The sequence below is a fragment of the Plectropomus leopardus genome, chromosome 12 (assembly GCF_026936395.1).
Source record: "Plectropomus leopardus strain MGB_pleo_1.0 chromosome 12, ASM2693639v1, whole genome shotgun sequence".
Classification (NCBI taxonomy): Eukaryota; Metazoa; Chordata; class Actinopteri; order Perciformes; family Serranidae; genus Plectropomus; species Plectropomus leopardus.
In genome coordinates, this window is record NC_142187.1 from 21829066 (window position 1) to 21849734 (window position 20669).

A 20669-nucleotide genomic window follows, 5' to 3' on the forward strand; every position below is an offset into this window, starting at 1 on the left:
GCAGATCGATGTTAGATTAATGGTTAGGAGGCAGCATATATTGATAACAACAAAAATAAAAACGCATGCGTTTTTTGTTCTCCATGCTGAAGTCGTGACATTCACCTTCTTGATGTAAATGTCTGAAACAAAAGCTGCTCCGGTGTCCTCCTCTGCAGACAGTCCGCGACTCAGCAGGCCGGATCAAAGCGACCTCTCTCCTGCGCCCCCCTCCTCCCTCCACCGTTCACACCTGGACAAAATTAACAAACCGCCCTCCTGCAGCGGTCATTTGCACCTCTAGAGACACGCAAATCCGGTTTGATCACCGCACAGATCTGAGCGGACTCTTATCAGGTTTGTCATCCTGCAATTTTCTTTCTTTCTTTCTGTAAAAACCCTTGTGGGAGTCATGTGGTGTGAAATCTGCAGTGGTGAAAGAAGTACTCAGGTCAGATGTTTAAGAAGCAGCTGAAGTACTACCACGATGCAGTTAGCTTTTTCATTTTGCAGAACATCCCCTTTTCAAAATTTTTAACCATTTACTATGTTACTGCGATATTGTTGTGGTTGATGCAGTTGAATGTAAGCACCAGTTTGTGGCTACTAAAGTCTCAATCTTTAAAGTAACAATGGGATGAATGCAGTCGAGTACAAAGTCATTTTTCCCTCTGAGATGTGAAGTTGATGTTTAAAGAAGCACAAAATTAAAGTATTTGAGGAAAGTAAGGTACAAGTAGCTGGTTGAAGTAATTTAAAAGAATACTTCATCAACAAAATGACCATTTGTGTATTAGTTATTCAAGCTGCTTTACCTTGAATTTGTGCAGAAAACTTTTTTTCACATCCCTCCACAGAAAACAGTGACTTCATTGACTGATTGGGGTCCACATTTAACAGCAAAACTATATCAAAGCATCCGTTTATAAACTCGCACAGAACTTAAGCAGTAAAATCTAATTCTCAATTAACCACTCGTATGCATATGTGTATGTACTTCCCAAACACGTAGTTTTTTTGCTAAAATACATACAAAACGTAGTCATGGAGTCTGGTAATGTAGCTAAGTTTCACTTTTAGTTCCATTTCAAATAAGGTTTTTGTGAAAATCATGTTTTGGGGCATACTAAGCATATGACTGGATCTATGAGACTTGGCAGGAGTTGTGTGTGAGTTTGTTAATGTCTGTTTTTGATAGTTTTCCTGTTGTTAAACATAGTCCCAAATAAATCAATACATCTGCTATTTTGTCTGGTTCTCTTCACATATCCGAGGTAAAATGTAATGATTAATCACTCAACAAATGTTCATTGTTGTGGGTGAACTATATATTTAAAATACTTAACATATTGTTGCAGTTTAATCTACAATAATGAATTGTCTGTTTTTGTTTGGACAATCTGTGAAGTAACTGATAAGTGTACTCTTCAGATAAATGCAATCGCTGAAAAAACACATTTAAAGTGTAAGTACCTCAGACAGAATTGTACTTAACACTATTTGAGTACTTAGTTACTTTCCACCACAGTCAATATGTAATGCTAAGCAGGAGAAAAGATCTACTATAATCCCATGCTCACTGTATTAATCTTTTTCCTTGTCATTCCTCCAAGGATCCCTCTCAGCGTGGGTAACAACGTGTCACAAATGACACTTGGACATCACAGGAACAGCAGAGGAGCCATCTGACTACAGATGGATTAAAAGTGAGTTCAGGATTGCTTCTCTTTTCTTATTCATTTGTCGTTGAAGCAGCTGAAGGCGCAGAGGCAGAAAAGTGTCTCTGGCTCTCACCAGGACCACAGAGGTCATGTCTGAGGGCTCAGACACAAAGTTGAAGTGTCTGTGAATTAACATGGGACTTGATTTTACTGGTAGATTTGTAATACATTTTATCAGTCATGTGCACTGACCTATTTGGCAAAATACCAGTTTTATTGCCCTGCATGAAAGCCACATAATATAGTATAGTATTTGTGAACCTGTGCTCAACAGTGGCGGCCTTGTGAGTTAAAAACCCATTTCCATGACTGAGCAAGGCATTTGTTCCCATGTTATTCTAAAACTGTAGCATTAAAAAAAAGCTTAAGTCAAGTGGAGTTATAAAACCCATTTGCCAACTCCTCAACTAGGCCTATATAAGGAGTGAGTGGATTACTCATTTCACACCTCACAAATGCCTACGATGTGCTAAGGGATTTTGGAGAGACAGTGCACACAAATGGTCCACAATTGCAGAGTAATAACTAATATCATGCAAACAGCCGCGGGTGGGTGGATGGTGGGATCCTGGTGTGTGAAAACTGAAGAAGCTGCACAATCAGAATTTAAAAAGTCAAAAAGATATTTATTAAAAACTTAGGCGATCAGATGAGGTAGCCTCCTAAAAGTCACATATAAATACAAAGTTAAGACTTCCTAAATACAAAATAATTTACATACGACTAACTTCTAGTGGGACAGCTATCTTCTATACAGCCCGGTCATATTCAACAAGTAAATATTTACAATTGCAATTACCCCTTCACTGAAGGCAGGCCGATACGCATCAAAATGAATACCCTAAAAGTCTCTGACCTCTGCAAAACAGATTTACTTACATTTTATTTATTAAATACATTTTAGCTTAATTGCAGTTCACCAATAATTACACAAAGAGCTTCTCAGATACCTTTTTAACAAGTTTCAGCAGTGTTGTTGCCATGCACTGAGGCCTACCCCACAAACACAAAGCATTAAATCAACTAAAATATGCTATTATTTTATTTATATTGATCTACCAGGGTCTCCACATTAATTTGGAGTAAGTTAAGTTTAACACATCCTGGCTGTCAGCCTCCTCTGAGGAAGAAACGTGACTTTGCTCCGAGTCAGTGTCATCCAGGTCAGAGCAGAGGTCATCGGTGGAGGAGGAGGGGGCCGGGGACACCATAGCCGAATACATGCTCTCAAACACGGGCCAAGTGCTGCTGTTACCGCCGGGGGACTCCGCCACCGCGTCCGGGAGCATCACCCGGAGGCGGTCCTCGTCGTTCAGGGGCATGCTCTCCAGGAGGTGGTTCAACAGCTCCGCGGCCACTGTTGGGTCAATCCCGGGGCAGCTGGATACAAAAGTGTGGACGTCGTGCATACACTGGATGTAGCCCGCGGCAAACCGCTCACAGGCCTCCCGGTTCACGGTGTCCACTTCTGCGGGAACACGAAACAAACCGACGGTTAGCTGTGAGGTTAGCAGCCACCAACGGTCAGACCGGGCTCTCTGCTCTGATTGGCTGTGGGCTCTCAGCTCACGCGCACCTGTGGCCGCAGCACAGTCAATTAGAGTATTAATGCGCCGACCGTTAAATTTGAATTTATAAAGTTAGTTTTAGAGAAATATAGGACTATCGCTCGACGGAAATATAACATGTAGGCTAATTTGTGCGCTAGTTTAAGCTCGTTTTTGGTAAAACGTTTGATATTTAGTGAACCCTTGCGTAGGCGTACTCTAAAGTTAACTAAATTAATTTACAAGTTGGTTTTAAGAACTGTATTCTTCGGCAGAAGATTAACATGTAAGTATCATGCTAGTTCATGTTAATACATTTTGCTTAAAAGTTATATATTAAGCGAGTTCTACCTTAAAGGCATACTTTCACGTAAATACAGGTTACAAACCTTGTGCCCGGTTTTGCAGGATGCTCTCGACCCGTTTCACTGTCATCTCCAGCACTTCGGCATTCTCCATCTTTGATTGTAACTGCAGCGGGTGACACAAGAAAACGTAAGCAACAACCGGTAACACAAGCTAGCTACACAAACACACTTTTTAAGTTAATTTTTACGGTTAAACACCACATAAAGGTACAAAAATATATGTCTTACGTCCGCATCCGCCATGAGCACTCTGAGTTCTTGTAAACTTTCATTGATACGAGCTCTTCTTTTCTTCTCGACCAGAGGTTTCCTCATCTGCCAAATTAAGTGAGGACAATAGAGTTGCTTAGTCCGTCAGCAGCCAAGTTAAAACAGACATATTAAGTGCTTTTAAAGGCCCTTACCTTTCTGTCAGATTGAATTCCGCTGCAGTTATCACCTCGGTCCGTGCCGTTTGTGTTGTTACGGATGGGGGCCATGTTAAGTTTAACCCAGGCGCTGCCACTGGACTGGAGGTTGGCGTGTAAATCCAGAGAGCCGTTACAGCTTGTCAATGGGACAGATGGCCGGGTGATCCCAGCGGCCGACAAAGCTTTCAGAGGGACTGGGCTCCTCAGTGCTGCTCGGAGGGGGCAAGGACTAGGTATATATGACGATTCATTTACATGTGAATGGGAGAAACCGGCTACGAGAGCTAGACACAGCGAGGGCGCGCAACGCTCGTACCCGCCAATCAACTTTGATGTAGCCTGTATAACTGGGTTTTGTTCAGGCGAGGCCACTAAAGTCAGATCATCAAATAACCACAGAGAACAAAATCTAAGACAATTTTTGCTGTTTTTTAGGTCATTTAAAAGGAGGGAATCAACAAGAAATAATTGCTATGTCCCACAGGGACACCAAAAAGCTTCCACTAAGGGACTGTGCTTTATTTATCACAGGACGTGTGTGGCTGGGGTGTAACTTTAGTCCTTTTTACACAGAGATCACGCTAGTACGGTGGAGTTTTAGGGCCACATTGAGGGGGGAAAAAACATTTGAGACTTTGAGAATAAAGTTGTAATATTATGAGAAAAAAAAAGTAATATTACGAAAATAAGCTCTTAGTTTTACGAGAAAAAAGTTGTAATTTTATCTGAATAAAGTTGTGTTTTTAAAAGAAATGGGAATTACATTAATAATACAAATATGTTTATTTTTCTGTAATGTAAACGTACAGCAAACTATAAAGCTGGTGAGACCTACTACTATTCCCATGTCATGCGGTGACACACAGACAGCAGGTAACCTGTTGACCTTTGTTTTGTGGTTGTGATACTTTTTTCTCATAATATTACGTCTTTGTTCTCAAAATTCTGACTTTATTATAATAATATTGTTACTTTATTTTCAAAATCTAACTTTTTTTGTCTCTAACATGGCCCTAATCCTTAGTTTTACTAAAGGGATTGCTCTGAGTCCCCTCTTGTTCACCCAGACACTAACAACAGCAGCATCATTCAGCTTCAGTGTGTGATTATAGACAGCATCGCAGAATCAAAAGAGGGTTGATGAGTGTGACATTTAACAAAACAGCGTCGGCCTCTCGTGTGACATATAGCATAACATTGGCAGCCCTTTCTATACAATAGCAATAGCATAACATGGCAATAACAATCATTTACGGTCTCTGTTATATAGTGGCTGATCTCATCCTCTGCTCGGAGGATAAGGAGCTCCTGGACCTTCTAAGGCATCAAATTAAGTTGGTCATGATAGCTCTTGTCTCCAAATTCAGTCTGAAAGTTCACACAGATTAAAAATAGAAACTTGTAAAATAAAATTAAGCAGAAAAGAGTTGAAAAATGGTCGTCAGTTTTAAACAAATAAAATAGGCCTAACGGAAATACACAGAGCATTATTCTTGGTTATAAATGCATTATAACCATTCTAGATTGCTTTCAAAACAAAACATAGCCAGTCCTTTACATGGGTTATTTTCAGTCCATCAAGCTTCTCTTGCAGCACTTCAACATTAACCCTTTACCGTTAACGTTCCTGAGCACTCTCTTTCAGTGTGTGTCACCCATTCAAGGCCATATATCAGTTAATACTCACATTGCATCATTAGTCAGCTTGGCCTATTTAATGTTTGATTGTGAGCCATCAATCAGCCTATGAGGACTACGCCAGTGCTCCACTCCCTCTGTAAAAAAAAAAAAGAAAAAAAAAAGCTAATGTGAATTGGACGATATGAGCCATTTATCAAGTGCAGTACTCTCATGTGTAAAGAGTGCAAAGAGCCCTCTTGAAATGAGCAAGCAGCCTGAAATAGCGCTGGCAGGGAAAGAGATCATCCCTGCGTTTTGAGGGTTTTATGACATGTTTCTATTCCTCATTGTAGTAAAAACTGTAGCTTTTCAGACATTTTTTTGGTTGTAAATTTCCTAAGTAATGACAATTATAACACACTGTTTATACGGAGGTATACGGACACACAGCCATGGCTGTTCCCATAGGGTGATGAGAGCTGTGTGCTCGTCTGCAGATCTGCATGTGTTGTGTAATTTGCATCTTGAGTGATATGCAACGCTACATGTAGTTTCATTTGAAGTGATCAACTGCTACAACTTTACTGTGTGAGTACACTGCTGATAGTCTGGATGCTGGGTGATAAGAAGGAAGCTTTTAGTTGGTTTGGTTAATGAAAAAAAGGATTAATTATGCCTGATCATTTGACCATGACAGAATTTTGCTCATGAAATTTGACATTAGCGTATAGTTTATAAGATAATTCTTATCTAAAATACCCCAAATCGTAAGCACAGTGAAACTATTTTATAAATGTAGAATTTGTGTTATGCTTCTCTTAAAGGTTTCATAGAATTACATTACATTACGCTATATATTAACCCCTTGAAACCTAGAGCATTCCCCCTTTTCTTGTGCTGCTCTCAGACTCCTTTCACAAGCATTTAAACCTGTGAGCAAATTCGTGCATTGTCTGTCATTTCTGGACTTCTGTAAAATGTCAAGGGGGAAAAAAAGCAGGGGAAAAACTATATTCATTATTGTCATAACTACATAAGATGTTACAGACCTTTGAGCATTTGAGCAAATTGGTTCTATTTCAGTCAAAACATGGGGAAAAAGTCAATAACTTTGTAGGAAATGTTCCTCAAATTACAAGAAATTTGTAGATTTAGAAATTTAAAAAAAAGCTTGAGTAAAAAGCCAGGGGGAAACTATATTCATAATTATCATAAGTATTTTTTCTTTGCTCAATACCTTCCTCCCATGGCTTTGAAAGAACTCAAGCCAATTTACTCAGGTTTGAAATGGTTAAACTATACATTAAAAACCCAAAACAAGATGCACATTGTATTCTGGCACACATTGTACAGAACACAGTGTGCTGTCTTGTACATTGCTGTACGCATTATATGCTTTGCTGATGCTCTTGTGCAAAAAGTTATTATTATGATCATTATTATTATCAGTTGTAGTGACCTGGAGCTAACTTTATTGCAGCCTAGTAGCTGGTTGAGACTTTGAAACATCCCTACATTTCCGGATGATAGTGTTAAGAACACGGTTGAGAACATGGTTGAGAAGAGGAGATGCAGCTTTAAATAAAATGCGGAAAGCAATACCATATCGGGCACTTGCCTTCAGAATCATGGCACAATGTAGTTTAATATCAATAACAGGGACATTAAAATGCGATCTTTTTTTCTAAAGATGTTCAAACATTTGGGTATATGTATCTCTATGCCAAAGAGCCCACAAAAAGTATATTTCGTGTTAAATTTAAACGTCGCAGCCGGACTTGGACTCTTATTTTGACAGCGGCGAGGCGGCTTTTCCTTGAGACCCACACAGTGCTTGTTCGTCAGAGAAGACGCTCTTCTGAGGTCACTGAGTCCCGGGGGCGAGCCTGCTCCGCTGGTATATAATCTTCCCGGCTCGGTTGATGAAACCAGCTCACTTAAACCAGCTAACGAAACAAAGAAAACACACACCGAAAAAAACATGGTGAAGATCACTTTCCAGCCAGTTTCGGCGCAGAAGCCTGAAAAAGAGATCGATGGAGACAAGATCATTATACCTCAGGCTCACGTGAGTTTGCACACTTTGTTATTCTTTGTTTTTGTGTTGTAGCATTTGTCTTGTGTCTAGCATCAGTACTCCTTTTGCAAAGCAGGTTAGCGGTAATCTGTTTGTTCTCAGCTGTAGTGATTGATTTTTCTGTCTATGCATCATCATGTCACTTCATGGGATTTTATTAAATTACTGGTAATCGATGATCTATTGTGCAAACAACGTTATATCTAAACAACATATGATTCTATATTCTTAAAATAACATACTGCAATTATGTTTTTTGATGCAATTATGTTTTTATGCAATTTAATGTTTGAAAATCCAAATGTACTGCAGTTTATAATATGGCTTTTGCTGGTGCAATTACTGTAGGGCACTATTTCTGACAACAAAAGATTATTGCTTAATGCTTATTGAGCTATAATATTATATTAATAAGACCCATAGCTGCAGGCCATCCCAGCCTGGGGATGTTGACATTACGTCACCTTGTTTGGCCACCGCGAGGACACACTGCAGATGGCTGACCTGTGATTGTGCCTTCTGCAGCATATGTCAACATTAGTTTAAATGCATCTAATGTAGATGTAATATGAGTCCGTAGGTATGCATAATATAAAAGTTAAATATTCCCCCCTTTTCAATATAAGTGTGCAAATAGTCTCAATTTCTCCGCTGTTCTTGTCGAAATGAGAAAATAACAGAGCTGTTAGTTGCGGTCACTGCACCAGTCAGTGACGTCACGAGGTGTTATACCACGTGGATCCTGCAGGTAGCGCCTGACAGTGTAATAGAGGTGCCAGGATCAATGTGTGTAGTTTCTAAACAGTGGGCACCATCTAAAGGTAGCTTAGCTTTTTATATCTCTAAACTGGGATCATAAAAATTCAGGAGTTAAAATTGCCATAATTATGGACTAATACTCTTTTATTTATAGTTTTAGCTACATGTCCTATGAATAGGATCTGGGTGTGGTTATGTGGTAGATTTGATTTAATTTGTTTGTCATTGTGTTAATAGCAACTGCTGCCTTGAAACTTGCCTGCAACTAGGGATGCAGTGATATGAAATTTGACTGTTATCATACCATGTATGTTTTAGATTTTGAAAAAAAAAAAATAAAAAAAAGCAACTGGATGGAGAATCTCACTTATATTTTAGATACTTTCTGAATGGAGACTTTTTACATAAACTAAACAAAAATTAGTTTCAAGTTTCAATTATAGTAGGCTAATGAAATGTTTGTTCTGTTATAAATTCTTTATGGGTCATTCTAACTGATAATCATTCTGTAATATCATGATACTGTGAAACTGCAATATTTTGTGAGACGTTATCGTACCTTGAAAATTAACCATTGCAATCCTACCTGCAACATCGCAGATCTCACGTCCGAAGTTTTCAGACTCAAATTCTCTAACAGGGCTTAGCTGGTTTTATAATATTTTGAACAAAGCAAAACTGTGCTTTAAAGTAGATAGATAGATAGATAGATAGATAGATAGATAGTCATATCTATCAAATTCTATCTAGAGTTGTGTATAGTGCACATGATATTTTCTAAAGATTTGTCTGATCTCTGAGTTGGGATTGTAGAATGGCTTAAACCTGAACTAAAATAGGCTTGTCACAATAAGTCCAGCTTTTCTTAGCCTCCTCTCTGGACTTCTTCCCAGGAGTTTAACATAATTAGATATCTGGCACACAATAGGTGTAAGCCTGGATTAGTCTCATCCTTATTTCCCAACACACTATACACAATGAGTACCCCTCGCTGACGCAAAAGCATCACCTCTGCAAATAATTATTTTTCACCCATTTGTTACGTCAGCAGAAGAATAAGACATGAGCTGAAAGCCTGTGTGGATTCTGGTTGGCTGCGACAGTAGGCTAGGCGTCAGAGCCAATGTGTGTAGATCTATTAATACGACCGCCTCTGCTGAGGGGCTCCTCCACGCAATTCTTCTCGACTCGACTCCTACTTAGGGCGCAAGGGAACTAACAAATATGGAGCGTGGAAGTAGGCCTCCAAGAATAGACCCAGACGGCCACGTGCCAACGTCTTCGTCAGTGCCTGGCACAATCTCTTCTCCCTGCTTCCGCTCTCCATAGCAACTGTAGTAGGGAGAGGCAGCAGCAGATTGACTGAGAGACTGTGGGAGGGCATCTGGCATGCCTCATACCACTCCGTCTTACGTCTACTAGATCTACTCGCCTTACTGACGACGTTACAAGCATCTCTTGGCAAAATTAACTGTAACGATTTTGTACAAATTATGGCAGTGTGACAGGAGGTTTTGCCTGCTGATACTCCATCATAGAACTGAATATGATTAATTCCAGGTTAACTGCTAAACTACAATCTCAAGACTTCTCCCAAATCATCTCCTTAAATAGCTTAAATGAAAAAGAGGTCACATTTTTTAAGTATTTTGTTGTTGTGTTTAGTTAAAACGTAGTTGCTTCATCTTCTTTGTATATGTGTGCACATATTTTTGTGTTATTAAAAAACTCCTTCAAAATATTCAAAATAACAAAATCACTTGGCTGACTTTTCCTCGTCAACTTGTCCTCTAACCGAACTTCTTTTCTCTCTACAGGAGCAGCTGGTTCTTCCTGTCAGGCCCAAGAAACCTTTTCCAACAGGCCTCTGCTGCCTCACCTTTGGGCTGGTGGTCTTTATGTCAGGACTGGTTCTGGCCTCTATCTACGTCTATCGCTACTACTTCATACCTCAGGTAACTGAATAATGCAGAGTTGTGCATTTTCTAAATACATATATTTTCTAAATTTTTAAATTGTATCCATAGTATTTTTGTACAAAGCCTTTTGTCTGTTTTTATGCTATGGATCTTGCTCTGTGTCCTTAATGAAGTCACTATTATTACATTATAGCTGTCACATGCTAAATCACGCTCTGTTTGCGCCCAATTAGCAGATCCCAGAAGACAGCTTGTTCCACTGTCGGGTCATCTACGAGGACTCTGTGTACGCTCCACTGAGGGGCCGGCAAGAACTTGAGGAGAATGTGGGCATCTATCTTGATGATAACTACGAGCAGATCAGTGTACCTGTGCCACACTTTGGAGGCAGCGACCCCGCCGATATCATCCACGACTTTCAGAGGGTAGGTTAATGCATATGTTCACTGGTTTGCTCTCATTACACGTTCTTGTTGAAGTGTTAGGTTTTTACCCTTTTTTTATTTGATTCCAGGGCCTCACAGCTTATCACGACATTGCTTTGGACAAATGCTACATCACTGAGCTAAACACAACCTTGGTGATGCCTCCACGGAACCTGTGGGAACTGCTCGTAAATGTCAAGGTGAGGCACTCCCTACATTCGCTGCTGATGTCACTGGTGTTGTAAAAGCATTGTTAGAGATGAATATCTGTCAGAGAGATAAAAGTGGAGTGTATTCTCCTCTTCCGGTTAAGTGTTCCTCCCACAGACTGAGCAGCTGAGTGATTCATTTGTATTTTTTTGCCACAGAGAGGGACGTACCTTCCTCAGACTTACATCATCCAGGAAGAGATGATGGTGACAGGGAGGGTGAGGAACATGAGGCAGCTGGGCCCGTTCATTCACAGGCTCTGCTACGGCAAAGAAACCTACCGCCTCAGACGCCGTAACCAGCGCAGACGTGAGTGCACCCCTCTTTTCCCAATATGAGATGCTAAATGATGAGTGATGTGTTACTTCCACTAATTTATCTCCCTTTTTACACCAACCATGGTGAGATGCTGAGAAATATAACCAGATCCAAATAGAGGCTTCCTAGTGAATATTTCAGACACTGTGTCTGCTGCTTAAAATCCTCCTCTAACAGCTCGGTAGCCTGATCATCATTGCAGTGTTTATATGTGGGCGCAGCCTGGGAACTTCCTGCTTACTGAGTCACTGGTAATGCCGTGGACACATCCACACACTTTGGAGGAGGTAGTGATGCGCTCCGGTGATATCTCTGCCGTTGCTGCCTTTGATTGGCGTGAGAGTTATTGATGCAAGGAACTTCCACTGAGTACATATATGGATGTGGTTTACAGGGATCCCCACTGCTAATGCAATTAGACACCAATAGCAGTAGAAATATGACCACTGACTCTGATTACTTATAAGTCAAAGCTAAAAACTCCTTTTTTAAACTGCCTACTCTACCCAGTAATAACTGCAAAATTATTTTAAACTTGATTTTAAATCAATTAAAGTCCAGCTAAAGCGATGATTAAAATGTGTTCTGAGTTTGTCACATCACAGAAAGATGTGTTATTAAACACCTGATCAAATTTAAATGACCAAAAAAATTGCCAAGCATGTGAAAGAAGGTCTCAAAATCATGAAAAAATGCACAGTATTCTCTGATCTGAAACAGTCGGGGTGTGTCCTTTAATGTTTTTTATATTTTATTTTTTATATTTTATTTCTCTGTGAAGCACTTTAAATGGCCCTGCTGTATGAAATGTGCTACAAAAATAAAGCTGCCTTGCCTTTGCCACTTTCAGCACTGAACAGATTATCTCATGCATGTTCTTTTCTCTTGCAGGTATCGACAGGCGCGAGACAAAGAAGTGCCACAGCATTCGTCACTTCGAGAACACTTTTGTGGTTGAGACCGTCATCTGTGACAGGGTCTGAATCTGGGGCGGAAATCACAGCCATCCAACTCTGAAGCCAATTTCAAACCATACCTCTTGAATTATTTAGGCTTTTAACTGCACTTTAAGAGCAAGTTGTTTGTCCAACAGTTTTAGTTTTAATGTTTTCTCAAGTTGGAAATGCTCTTTTATTGTTCATGTACAATGTTAATGTCTTTTTTAATTCAGTCTGTATATTTAAAAGATGTTATAAATGTGTTTGAATATATCTGTGGCTTGTCAAGCTGTGCATAAGATGTTCATGTCTGTCAGTTAATGTGATACTTACATCAGAAAAAGACCTGATTTTATTTTAGTGTTGTCCTTATTGTTATTTAGTGACAGTGCACTGTGAGTGATAGTGAGGAAACTTGGAAGCTGCTTGCATGGTGCACTCATGTTAATATTTGTTTCTTTTGTTTTGAATGTCAGAAAATTGCAAAACATACCTCATGTAGTTTAGATGTTTCTTTGCTGGTTTGTATCATTAATGAATGGTGTATATACTTTTGATTGTTCCTAAGCAATATATACTGTAAATTGATTTTCCTTTGGACTTCATATTGTTACATGCATAGATTTGTATCTTAAATCGACTCGTTTGGATTTCTTTATGGTTCGTCTCAATTTCCTTTGGTATCAAACTTTACTACTCCTTGGATAAAATGGCTTTAGACTGTAATTAGTAGCAGCGCTTTAGAATGACATGAAGGAACCAAAGTCAGCTATGCTATCTTAATGTTAAGGATTTATGAAATATTAGAATGTTTTTTGGTTAGATCACTTACTGTAGATGATATCAAAGGCTAAAACTTATTTCGTCTTGCTCTTCCTCCTCTTCATTTGGATTTGCCTGTTGTCTTTAGCTCTCACCAGTTCCCAATTTTTCCTATCTTGGCATTATACTCTCCACAATGTTAATTTGTCCCAATTAAAAAAAAAAAAAAAGATTTCGGGTGTCTTTCTAATGTACAACCTGGAGCAAATAAGTCTCTGTTGAGAGAGAGACCTGTGATATGTGCTCATATTTCATTTTGTTGTACAGTCAATTTTTCTTGTAATATCTTGCTGCTTTAAGAATAAATAATCAAACTTTTTTTGTATGCTTGAATGATCATCAGAAACAGTTTAAGTAAATTATACACATCACGAGTCTGCAAATTATGGGGTAGAATAATTGGATATTGTGCTAACAATATTCCAGTGTGTAAACATGGTAGAGAGGCAGCTGGTGTTTAAAAAGACTATCACCGTCAGACAGGATGTAACTGAGACAAACACAAAGCTCTAATCAGTTCAGATTCTGTGCAACATGTATTTGAATGGCTGCCTCAAATCTGATTTTCTATAGAACATAAAATTGCAGCGTCAGTGTGATAATTATGACACACATCACAAAATGAATATGTTGTTGTTAGCTTTAGTTCACTTTAAAATGGAAGATGGAAGTTTGTTTTCAAAAGTGATGTTATGCAAAAGAAAAGTTGACTTAAACGGCTAAATTGATCCACTTGTCATGTCATAATACAAATGCAAACTTGAAGTTTCAAAACAGACATTAGCCTTAGAAGTAACATTTATGGTTTTAAAAATACAAACACAAATAGGTCAACAAGATTGACATTACCCAACTGTCAAGGGCCTTGAAATGAAAGAGTTTTTAATTTTTACATTGACAGTTTTTGTCTTGGCTTACTTTATTTTACAGACCAGTTGCGCAGAAAAACATGGAAAATTAAAACAAAAAACTGAATTGTGCACAAACAAATACAACTTTGAATCTTAACAAAGGGAAGGCATGTGCAAAACGAAAGTATCGAGACACAAGTAATGCAAGTAGATAAAACTTTCATATTTTGTTTCTGGTTTTAGAAACATGTTTTTCTGTACAATAAAAACAGTATTATCTCTGTCACCCTCCCACATGCAACAAAACCCTATACAATATGACATGGTTGTGACTAAAAAGGAATATTTCACCTCTGTAAAACTGAGTATGTGCCTTCTATTAAGCAGAAATTACTAAATTTGTTACACATGGAGCAAGTTCAATACAGTGCTTTATTCTCAGCAATCTTTGATAAAACATGACAACCATTTCTATCTTATTTATCAAGAATGGCCTAAAGCGTTTGTGTGTATGTAGGTGTATATTCACTTGTGGATATAGGTTTGTACATTCAGCATGTGTGTACACTATTTATATATCTCATTTTGGAGACATTCACTCTGTGGTTGGTGCTGCCTCTTCTACTTATCATACTGCCTATAAGAGCGTGTTTTTGTTGGGAGGTTGGTGACTCCTTTATGATTATGTTGTTTGTTTTAAAAAACTTAAAATCTATAAATAAAACATTAACAGCATTAATTTACAGTAAGCCCTTCCATTGTTACCACAAGGTGACTTTGTTCAACATCCGAAAGATTTGACAGAAAGCGGCTCTATTCACTGCATGTGCAACTTCACACAAACATAAAATCCTCCTGTAAACATCAAAAAGTCTCATTAACACTTTGTTCACAGGTCAGGCTGACTGCCAGCAATTGCTGGCTTTTAACAATTTTTTAATAATATATATATATAAAATTGCACATTTAAAGCTACATTGTGAAAATCAAGTACAAAAATCTAATTTAATAAAAAATACATTTTATGTCATATATACACATTGTGGTGACTTTACAGTCAGTCAAAATGTTCAGCAGACCTTTCCACTTATTTGCTTCCTCATTCATATCAGGGCAACTATATTAAATGTGTTAAGTATGAACATTATTTGAGTTTGCTTTAATAATTTTGTATAAGTTTAATTCTATAGAAAATATTTGTTTCTGAGCCTCAGGTGTTGTTTTTAGACTATAAAGTAATTTATTGGATGGATACGTAATTGTATCTTCTGTCCATGATTAATTAAAATGAACACATCAGAATACCCAACATTTATGGGCTAAATATATATCTGATGCCATATATCTAGATTTTTTTTTTAATCACTGATAGATAAAATTACTTGAAAGTGATCTTTCTCAGTAATTATCAATTTATATTAATCAGTTACATTTGTGTGTTTTTCAGATCTCAACTGCTCGGCGCCCTGATGTAGTCATCTCCTAGGTAAGTGAATTTTTAAATTAACGTTTGAATAAATATGTAGGTTCAGTTTATTTACTTGCTTGAGTTTAAATTATTTTTTCAGGTTGACTTTTTATGCAAATCTGAATTTTATATGAGAGATGCTACGAGAATAAAACCTATAATTGTTATAGTCAGTTACAAGAAATTATACAATTCAATGACTATCTATGGAATCAAACTGGTCTCAGATTTTTAATGGTTGGTCTTGACAACAGTAAGAGCTCCTTTGACTTCACTGTTGAACACAATAGACACAAAGCTCTGCAACAAGCTGCCACTGCTCAGTTTAACTGCTTTAAAATGCATCGTAGCCCTCATCAGTTTTCTCAGCGTGTAGGACTGGATGATCTGGAAGTGCCTAACCAAATCACAAGCTCATCCATTAATCATCATAAGAATAAGTCACATTGTGGCTTGTGGGTTTGTTTTTTGCAGCCGAAATTCTGAGAGCTGTCTACAGTTACCTAAGTTACAGGCTTCCTGTCACTGGACCAAATCGTGTATCACATCTTGTCAGATCCTCTCCCTGTGCTACATTTTCACCTTACTTTCAAGCACTGTGGTTAACTGAGCTTGCACTCTGACCCTGTTACTCTTAGTGCAGGCTACATTATCACCTTCTGGAAACAATACCGGCTCTTTATTAGTTTAAATCCCCTCCTAAAATCAGGAAGCCAAATCTGGTATTCACCACCAGCCGTCCTCTGAGGGCAAATATAAATTTGAACTTGCATTGTCTCTGTGTTCAGACCTCTGAGGTGCTGAAGGTGGCTCTTCTTTGGCTGACCATTGATATCCTGAAGGTGTGTTTGGTGCTCCTCACCTCACGAGCAATGAAGTAGTAGCACAGAGCGTCCAGACAGCAGGTGATGTTGGACAGGCACATAGCTATCTGTATGAACAGGCTGATCCTGGTCTTGTTGCTGCAGTCCTGAATTATTCCTTGGCGTACCTGGAATAATGTGAAGGGTCACAGATTGAGGACAGAGAAAAGTTAGTCCACCATCCTGACAAACTGTATGAAAATCGGGGTTTTTAAAATACCTACAAATAACTTGATTTTACCAGGAAGTCCCACTAAGATCAATAATCTATTTTACAGGACAGACTTGGCTAAGGTAGCAGCTTTACAAAATCTTAAAATACAACATGATATCCAAAAATAAATAAATAAATACATTTTAAAAACACTAGCGGTGACCCAGAATTGTGAACTCTGCTGTGGTTTTTCATATTCTTATCAGGCTTGTCTTTGTACATTTGCCACACTTGCTAAAACAGTCTGCCAAATCAGCAGCAGTGATTAGTATGTATGTCTCACTCAGGATGTTTCATAATCATCTTTATAGAATGGCCACACACAACATTTTTGATACTTAAATAGAAAAATAAAATAAACTGCGCACAATGTGTATTCACCACTAGTTAAATTAGCTGGTTTTTTTGCTCTTGTGTGCATGGATTTTAATACCATTTAAACTGAAACAAGGGACAGTGAGTCACCTAAGAAAATTTGTCTGAAAATGATCAAATAACTGTAAGCTTACTGGTTTGTCTTTTTAAAAACAAAACAAAACAAAACAAAACACAAAGGTTGTCAGTATTTCTAAAAATCCCGGTTACAGCCCTGCTCTGTGCCCGCTGCTAGTTTGTTTGGTTTAGTATAAAAACAAAGATGGAAGAGCAGCTTTTGACTGCAGTATAACACAAAGTCATTTCAACTCATTTATATTGTTTGTTAATTGCAAAAGTAAGCCTATGATTTTTAGTCATTACTATACATATCTATATAAATATATATATTTCATGTATATATTGTATTTTGGAAAGAAATCATTTACTCGCTAAGTCAACATGGATGGGAAGTGTTTAGGCCCTGTCTACATGTACTGATTTTTTTGTCTACATTTTGGTCTCTTGTACACAGAGTTTTACGTCAAACATTTCTTTTTGGAAAAAAAGAGAAAAAAAACAACATCTGAGGTGCACATGTTTTTAAAACTGCGGTTACTGTTGAACTGTGTTGACGCGTAGAACTGAGTGATGATGTCATCTCCTCAACTCGTGCATGTCCATTTTTGCTTTGTGTGATGAGCGTACGCTACAAACAACAGCAATGGTAGACAATGATTTGCTTATGTTTTGAAAGCACTGCATGGTCTCATGACTACTTAACACTTAAACTTAGGCTACTGCTGCAACACTTCATGGACGAACAGAGGCGTCTAATGCAGCCAATGTTTTTGCTGCAATGTTTTATGTAAGTATAAAAATTTCAAATGTGTCATTTTAAATTATGCATACTATTGAAACCCCAGCAGGCGCCCCATGTATAAAGTGATGTCCTTGTCCAGAGGCCGTGGATTCGATTCCAGCCTTGGACCTTTGCTGCATGTTGCCCTCTCTCAATGGAAGACATAAAAGCCCCCAAAAATAATAATATTAAAAAATCTAACCAACGTACAGTGTAAGGCGAGCGCAAAGCAGCTGCGTCGGTGCAACTTTTCTACTAAGAGAGGACACACCGCAACATCCACGGGTTAGTCCACTGACCGAACCAGCTGATAGTGGGACACTTTCCAGAGTGGGATTGTTGTCAGTTAGGAATAAAAAATTCAACCTTTAGCATTTTCAGAGCATCGCTCGTGTGTTTGATGGAGCTCCTTCAACCTTATATTGAAAGGGAATCAATGGTGATGAGATCTCCAGTATGTTTTTGGTAAAAGACAACATTAACCTGTAAACTTTCCTGCCTTTGCAACAAGAGGAGACTGCCGAAGACAGCTAACGGCAGTCATTTGTGATGGGAAATATTTTGTCAAACGAAGGTTGTGTGGACAGATTTTTTTTTTTTGTAAAAGAAAAGGAAAAGTATCAGTTTTCAAAAAGATCTTTATACATAAAGATGAGGCCCTAATGTGGTGCGATAAAATGGAAATTCAAACATCTCTCATTTAACTGGGTTTAACCCCATCCTCTAATGAATACTTGTGATCGAAAGCACCAGAACAGCTACTAAATGAACCCTGAGGTGAGATTTTTACCTACTTTAACCTGCTTCACTCTTTTAAATTTAGAGACCAGTTTACTGAATATGACCTTGCAGTTTCTCTCACCAAGAATTGCAAGAGAATGGCCAGGTGGCTGGGGGTGAAAGGCAGCAGGAAGGCACTCAGACTGCTGTAGATGATCTTCACACAGGCTCGGCTCTGGGCACTGCGCTGGCCGGACTGCTTAAGCGCCACAATGGTCTGGACTGAGCAGTAAACCAACACCAGCGCGGGCAGCAGGAACCCAAACACCTGCAGGCAGATAATAACCGGAGGGCTCCAGCCTTTTGCTGAAAACCTGTGGAAGCAATGGAAGTCCGTCAAATCAGCCTCCCTGAACTGATAGACGGTGGGAGACATCGCTGTCAGCACCAGCACCCACACCCCGATGCAGGTCCCCAGAGCCGCTTTGGGTGAACGCAGCTGCTTGGCTTTGAATGGGTGACAGATAGCCAGCCATCGGTCTACAGCTATACACATGATGGTGTAGATGCTGCCGTATATCCCAACAAAATACAGGCTCTCCAACACCGAACAGAGAGGCTGGAGGTGGCCGGGCCAGCGGTGATTGGTGGAGTGCATTTTGAAGGGAAGAGGGAAGAGGAGGAGCAGGTCCATCAGGGCCAAGCTGGTCATGTAGATAGTTGACTCCGTCCATTTCCGCAGCAAGAGGCAGAAGACTAAGAGTGCTGCAACATTAAGAATCACACCAAGGAGGAAGATGGGCATGTAGATAGCCAGCTCCAAATATCTCATCAGCTCGTCCACCCCTTCAAACGAACAGTTGCTTGTCATGGTCTCGCTGCCACTACTGCTACTGCTGCTGCAGAGGAAATAGTTTGATTTGATTTTCACAGCTTTGCAAGAGTGAATTCAAAGTTAATCAGTTTTCCCTGTCATTACTCTTTGATCTCACACAGCAAACTATATGCTGCTTTACTTAGCCAAGTGAAAGCTTTCAGTTGCGTGGGTTCAGTAGCTGCAAATGTGTTTTTGTATCTGCTTTTTTATGTAAAGGTCAACTATACCAAGAGAACATACAATAATTTCGTTCACACGCTCAATATGACCAATGTTTTAACTAGTTATAGTAGTCGGGACAAGTTCAAGTAAATTGGTGATTTATTTTGACATTCAGTTTTGACCCGAATTAATGTAGCTTAATCTCTGTTTGACCTGTTAATTATTTAAACACTTGCGTTACTCTACACTCATCACTGCTAGAGAAGGGAAGCTTGTTACTAAGAAAACCCAAATTTATTACTACAATGAGGAGTTAAAAATGGTTTTACAAAAAAAACAAAAACATATTTTGTATCTGGAGGAGAATTTAAAAATCACCCACCAGACTAACCACATTTTAGCAGATAGAAAGTAGATAATCGTCGGCAGACATATCTGCAGTATGCTGTTGTTCACTCAAGTGATCGACATTGAAGCCCTTTTCAGTTAGATCAATATCATTCTCGATGAATTTTTGAAAGACTAAAATATTTTACAATTATTTTATACTTATTCCTTTCACATGTCCTCTAAATTTTGAATATTTAAACTGAAAGTCTGGCTTTTAATTTAAACATTCAAAGAAAGGTGATACTCACATTTAGTTCATCAAAAACATTTAACTGCAACATTTAATATATCTAACCCAGCACTTTGTCGTACAGTGGAAAATGTAGCTGCTGTCTTACCTCACAGATCGCAATATCTCAGTGGAACGTCGGGGTGTGTGTGTGTGTGTGTGTGTGTCTGTCTGTCTGACAGTCTGTGCCCTCCCAGACGCACTTCTGCTTTCTGTACCTTTGTTGTTTCATCACCACTTCCTGAGTCATGGCACACATCATGTGTGTGTTCAGATGTGCATTATAGCCGTTTTAAAATAAACACAAAGGTGAACTTGTCTAGCAGGTCTCACTGTATATACATATGTGTGTGTGTATATATATATATATATATGTATTTACTAATACTTAGATACTCATACTATCGTGTTTGCAGTGTAAGTAATGATGAGTAATTTCACAGCATTAAAAAAACCCGAATTATAGCTGAAACAATGAATTTGAAAAGGCTTCTATACACCATCTTTCTCTGTTTTATATAATTTTAAACTAAGCATTATTTGACTTAAATTGCTTCTCGGACAAA

The 20669-nt window shown here is 38.7% G+C and overlaps 3 protein-coding genes across 5 annotated transcripts; 1 reads left to right on the forward strand and 2 right to left on the reverse strand.

Moving 5' to 3' along the window:
* Positions 1 to 315: 315 nt before the first annotated feature.
* itm2cb (integral membrane protein 2Cb) lies at positions 316 to 13431 on the forward strand. Of its 2 annotated transcripts, XM_088085502.1 has the most exons (9): positions 316 to 336; positions 1593 to 1685; positions 3656 to 3742; positions 7444 to 7713; positions 10299 to 10436; positions 10637 to 10825; positions 10915 to 11025; positions 11194 to 11344; positions 12245 to 13431. In XM_088085502.1, the coding sequence occupies exons 4-9, from the start codon at positions 7627 to 7629 to the stop codon at positions 12334 to 12336; spliced, it is 768 nt and encodes a 255-aa protein (XP_087941628.1). In that variant the 5' UTR covers positions 316 to 336; positions 1593 to 1685; positions 3656 to 3742; positions 7444 to 7626; the 3' UTR covers positions 12337 to 13431. The 2 variants fall into 2 exon arrangements, with proteins under 2 accessions (XP_087941628.1, XP_042354235.1); XM_042498301.2 differs by lacking the exons at positions 316 to 336; positions 1593 to 1685 and adding an exon at positions 3380 to 3533 and having other exon boundaries at positions 10634 to 10825.
* On the reverse strand, positions 2306 to 4410 carry hes6 (hes family bHLH transcription factor 6). The gene is made up of 4 exons (XM_042498303.2): positions 4020 to 4410; positions 3844 to 3930; positions 3637 to 3718; positions 2306 to 3168 (listed from the first exon to the last, which is right to left on the reverse strand). The coding sequence occupies exons 1-4, from the start codon at positions 4092 to 4094 to the stop codon at positions 2756 to 2758; spliced, it is 657 nt and encodes a 218-aa protein (XP_042354237.2). The 5' UTR covers positions 4095 to 4410; the 3' UTR covers positions 2306 to 2755.
* A 561-nt stretch (positions 13432 to 13992) lies between the features above and the next one.
* Positions 13993 to 20353, reverse strand: LOC121951738 (G protein-coupled receptor 55). 2 transcript variants are annotated; one of them, XM_088085501.1, is made up of 3 exons: positions 20241 to 20353; positions 18588 to 19329; positions 13993 to 16423 (listed from the first exon to the last, which is right to left on the reverse strand). In XM_088085501.1, exons 1-3 carry the CDS (start codon positions 20351 to 20353, stop codon positions 16217 to 16219), a joined length of 1062 nt encoding a protein of 353 aa, XP_087941627.1. In that variant the 3' UTR covers positions 13993 to 16216. The 2 variants fall into 2 exon arrangements, with proteins under 2 accessions (XP_087941627.1, XP_042354126.1); XM_042498192.2 differs by having other exon boundaries at positions 18588 to 19344; positions 20213 to 20275.
* Between the last annotated feature and the right edge of the window lie 316 nt (positions 20354 to 20669).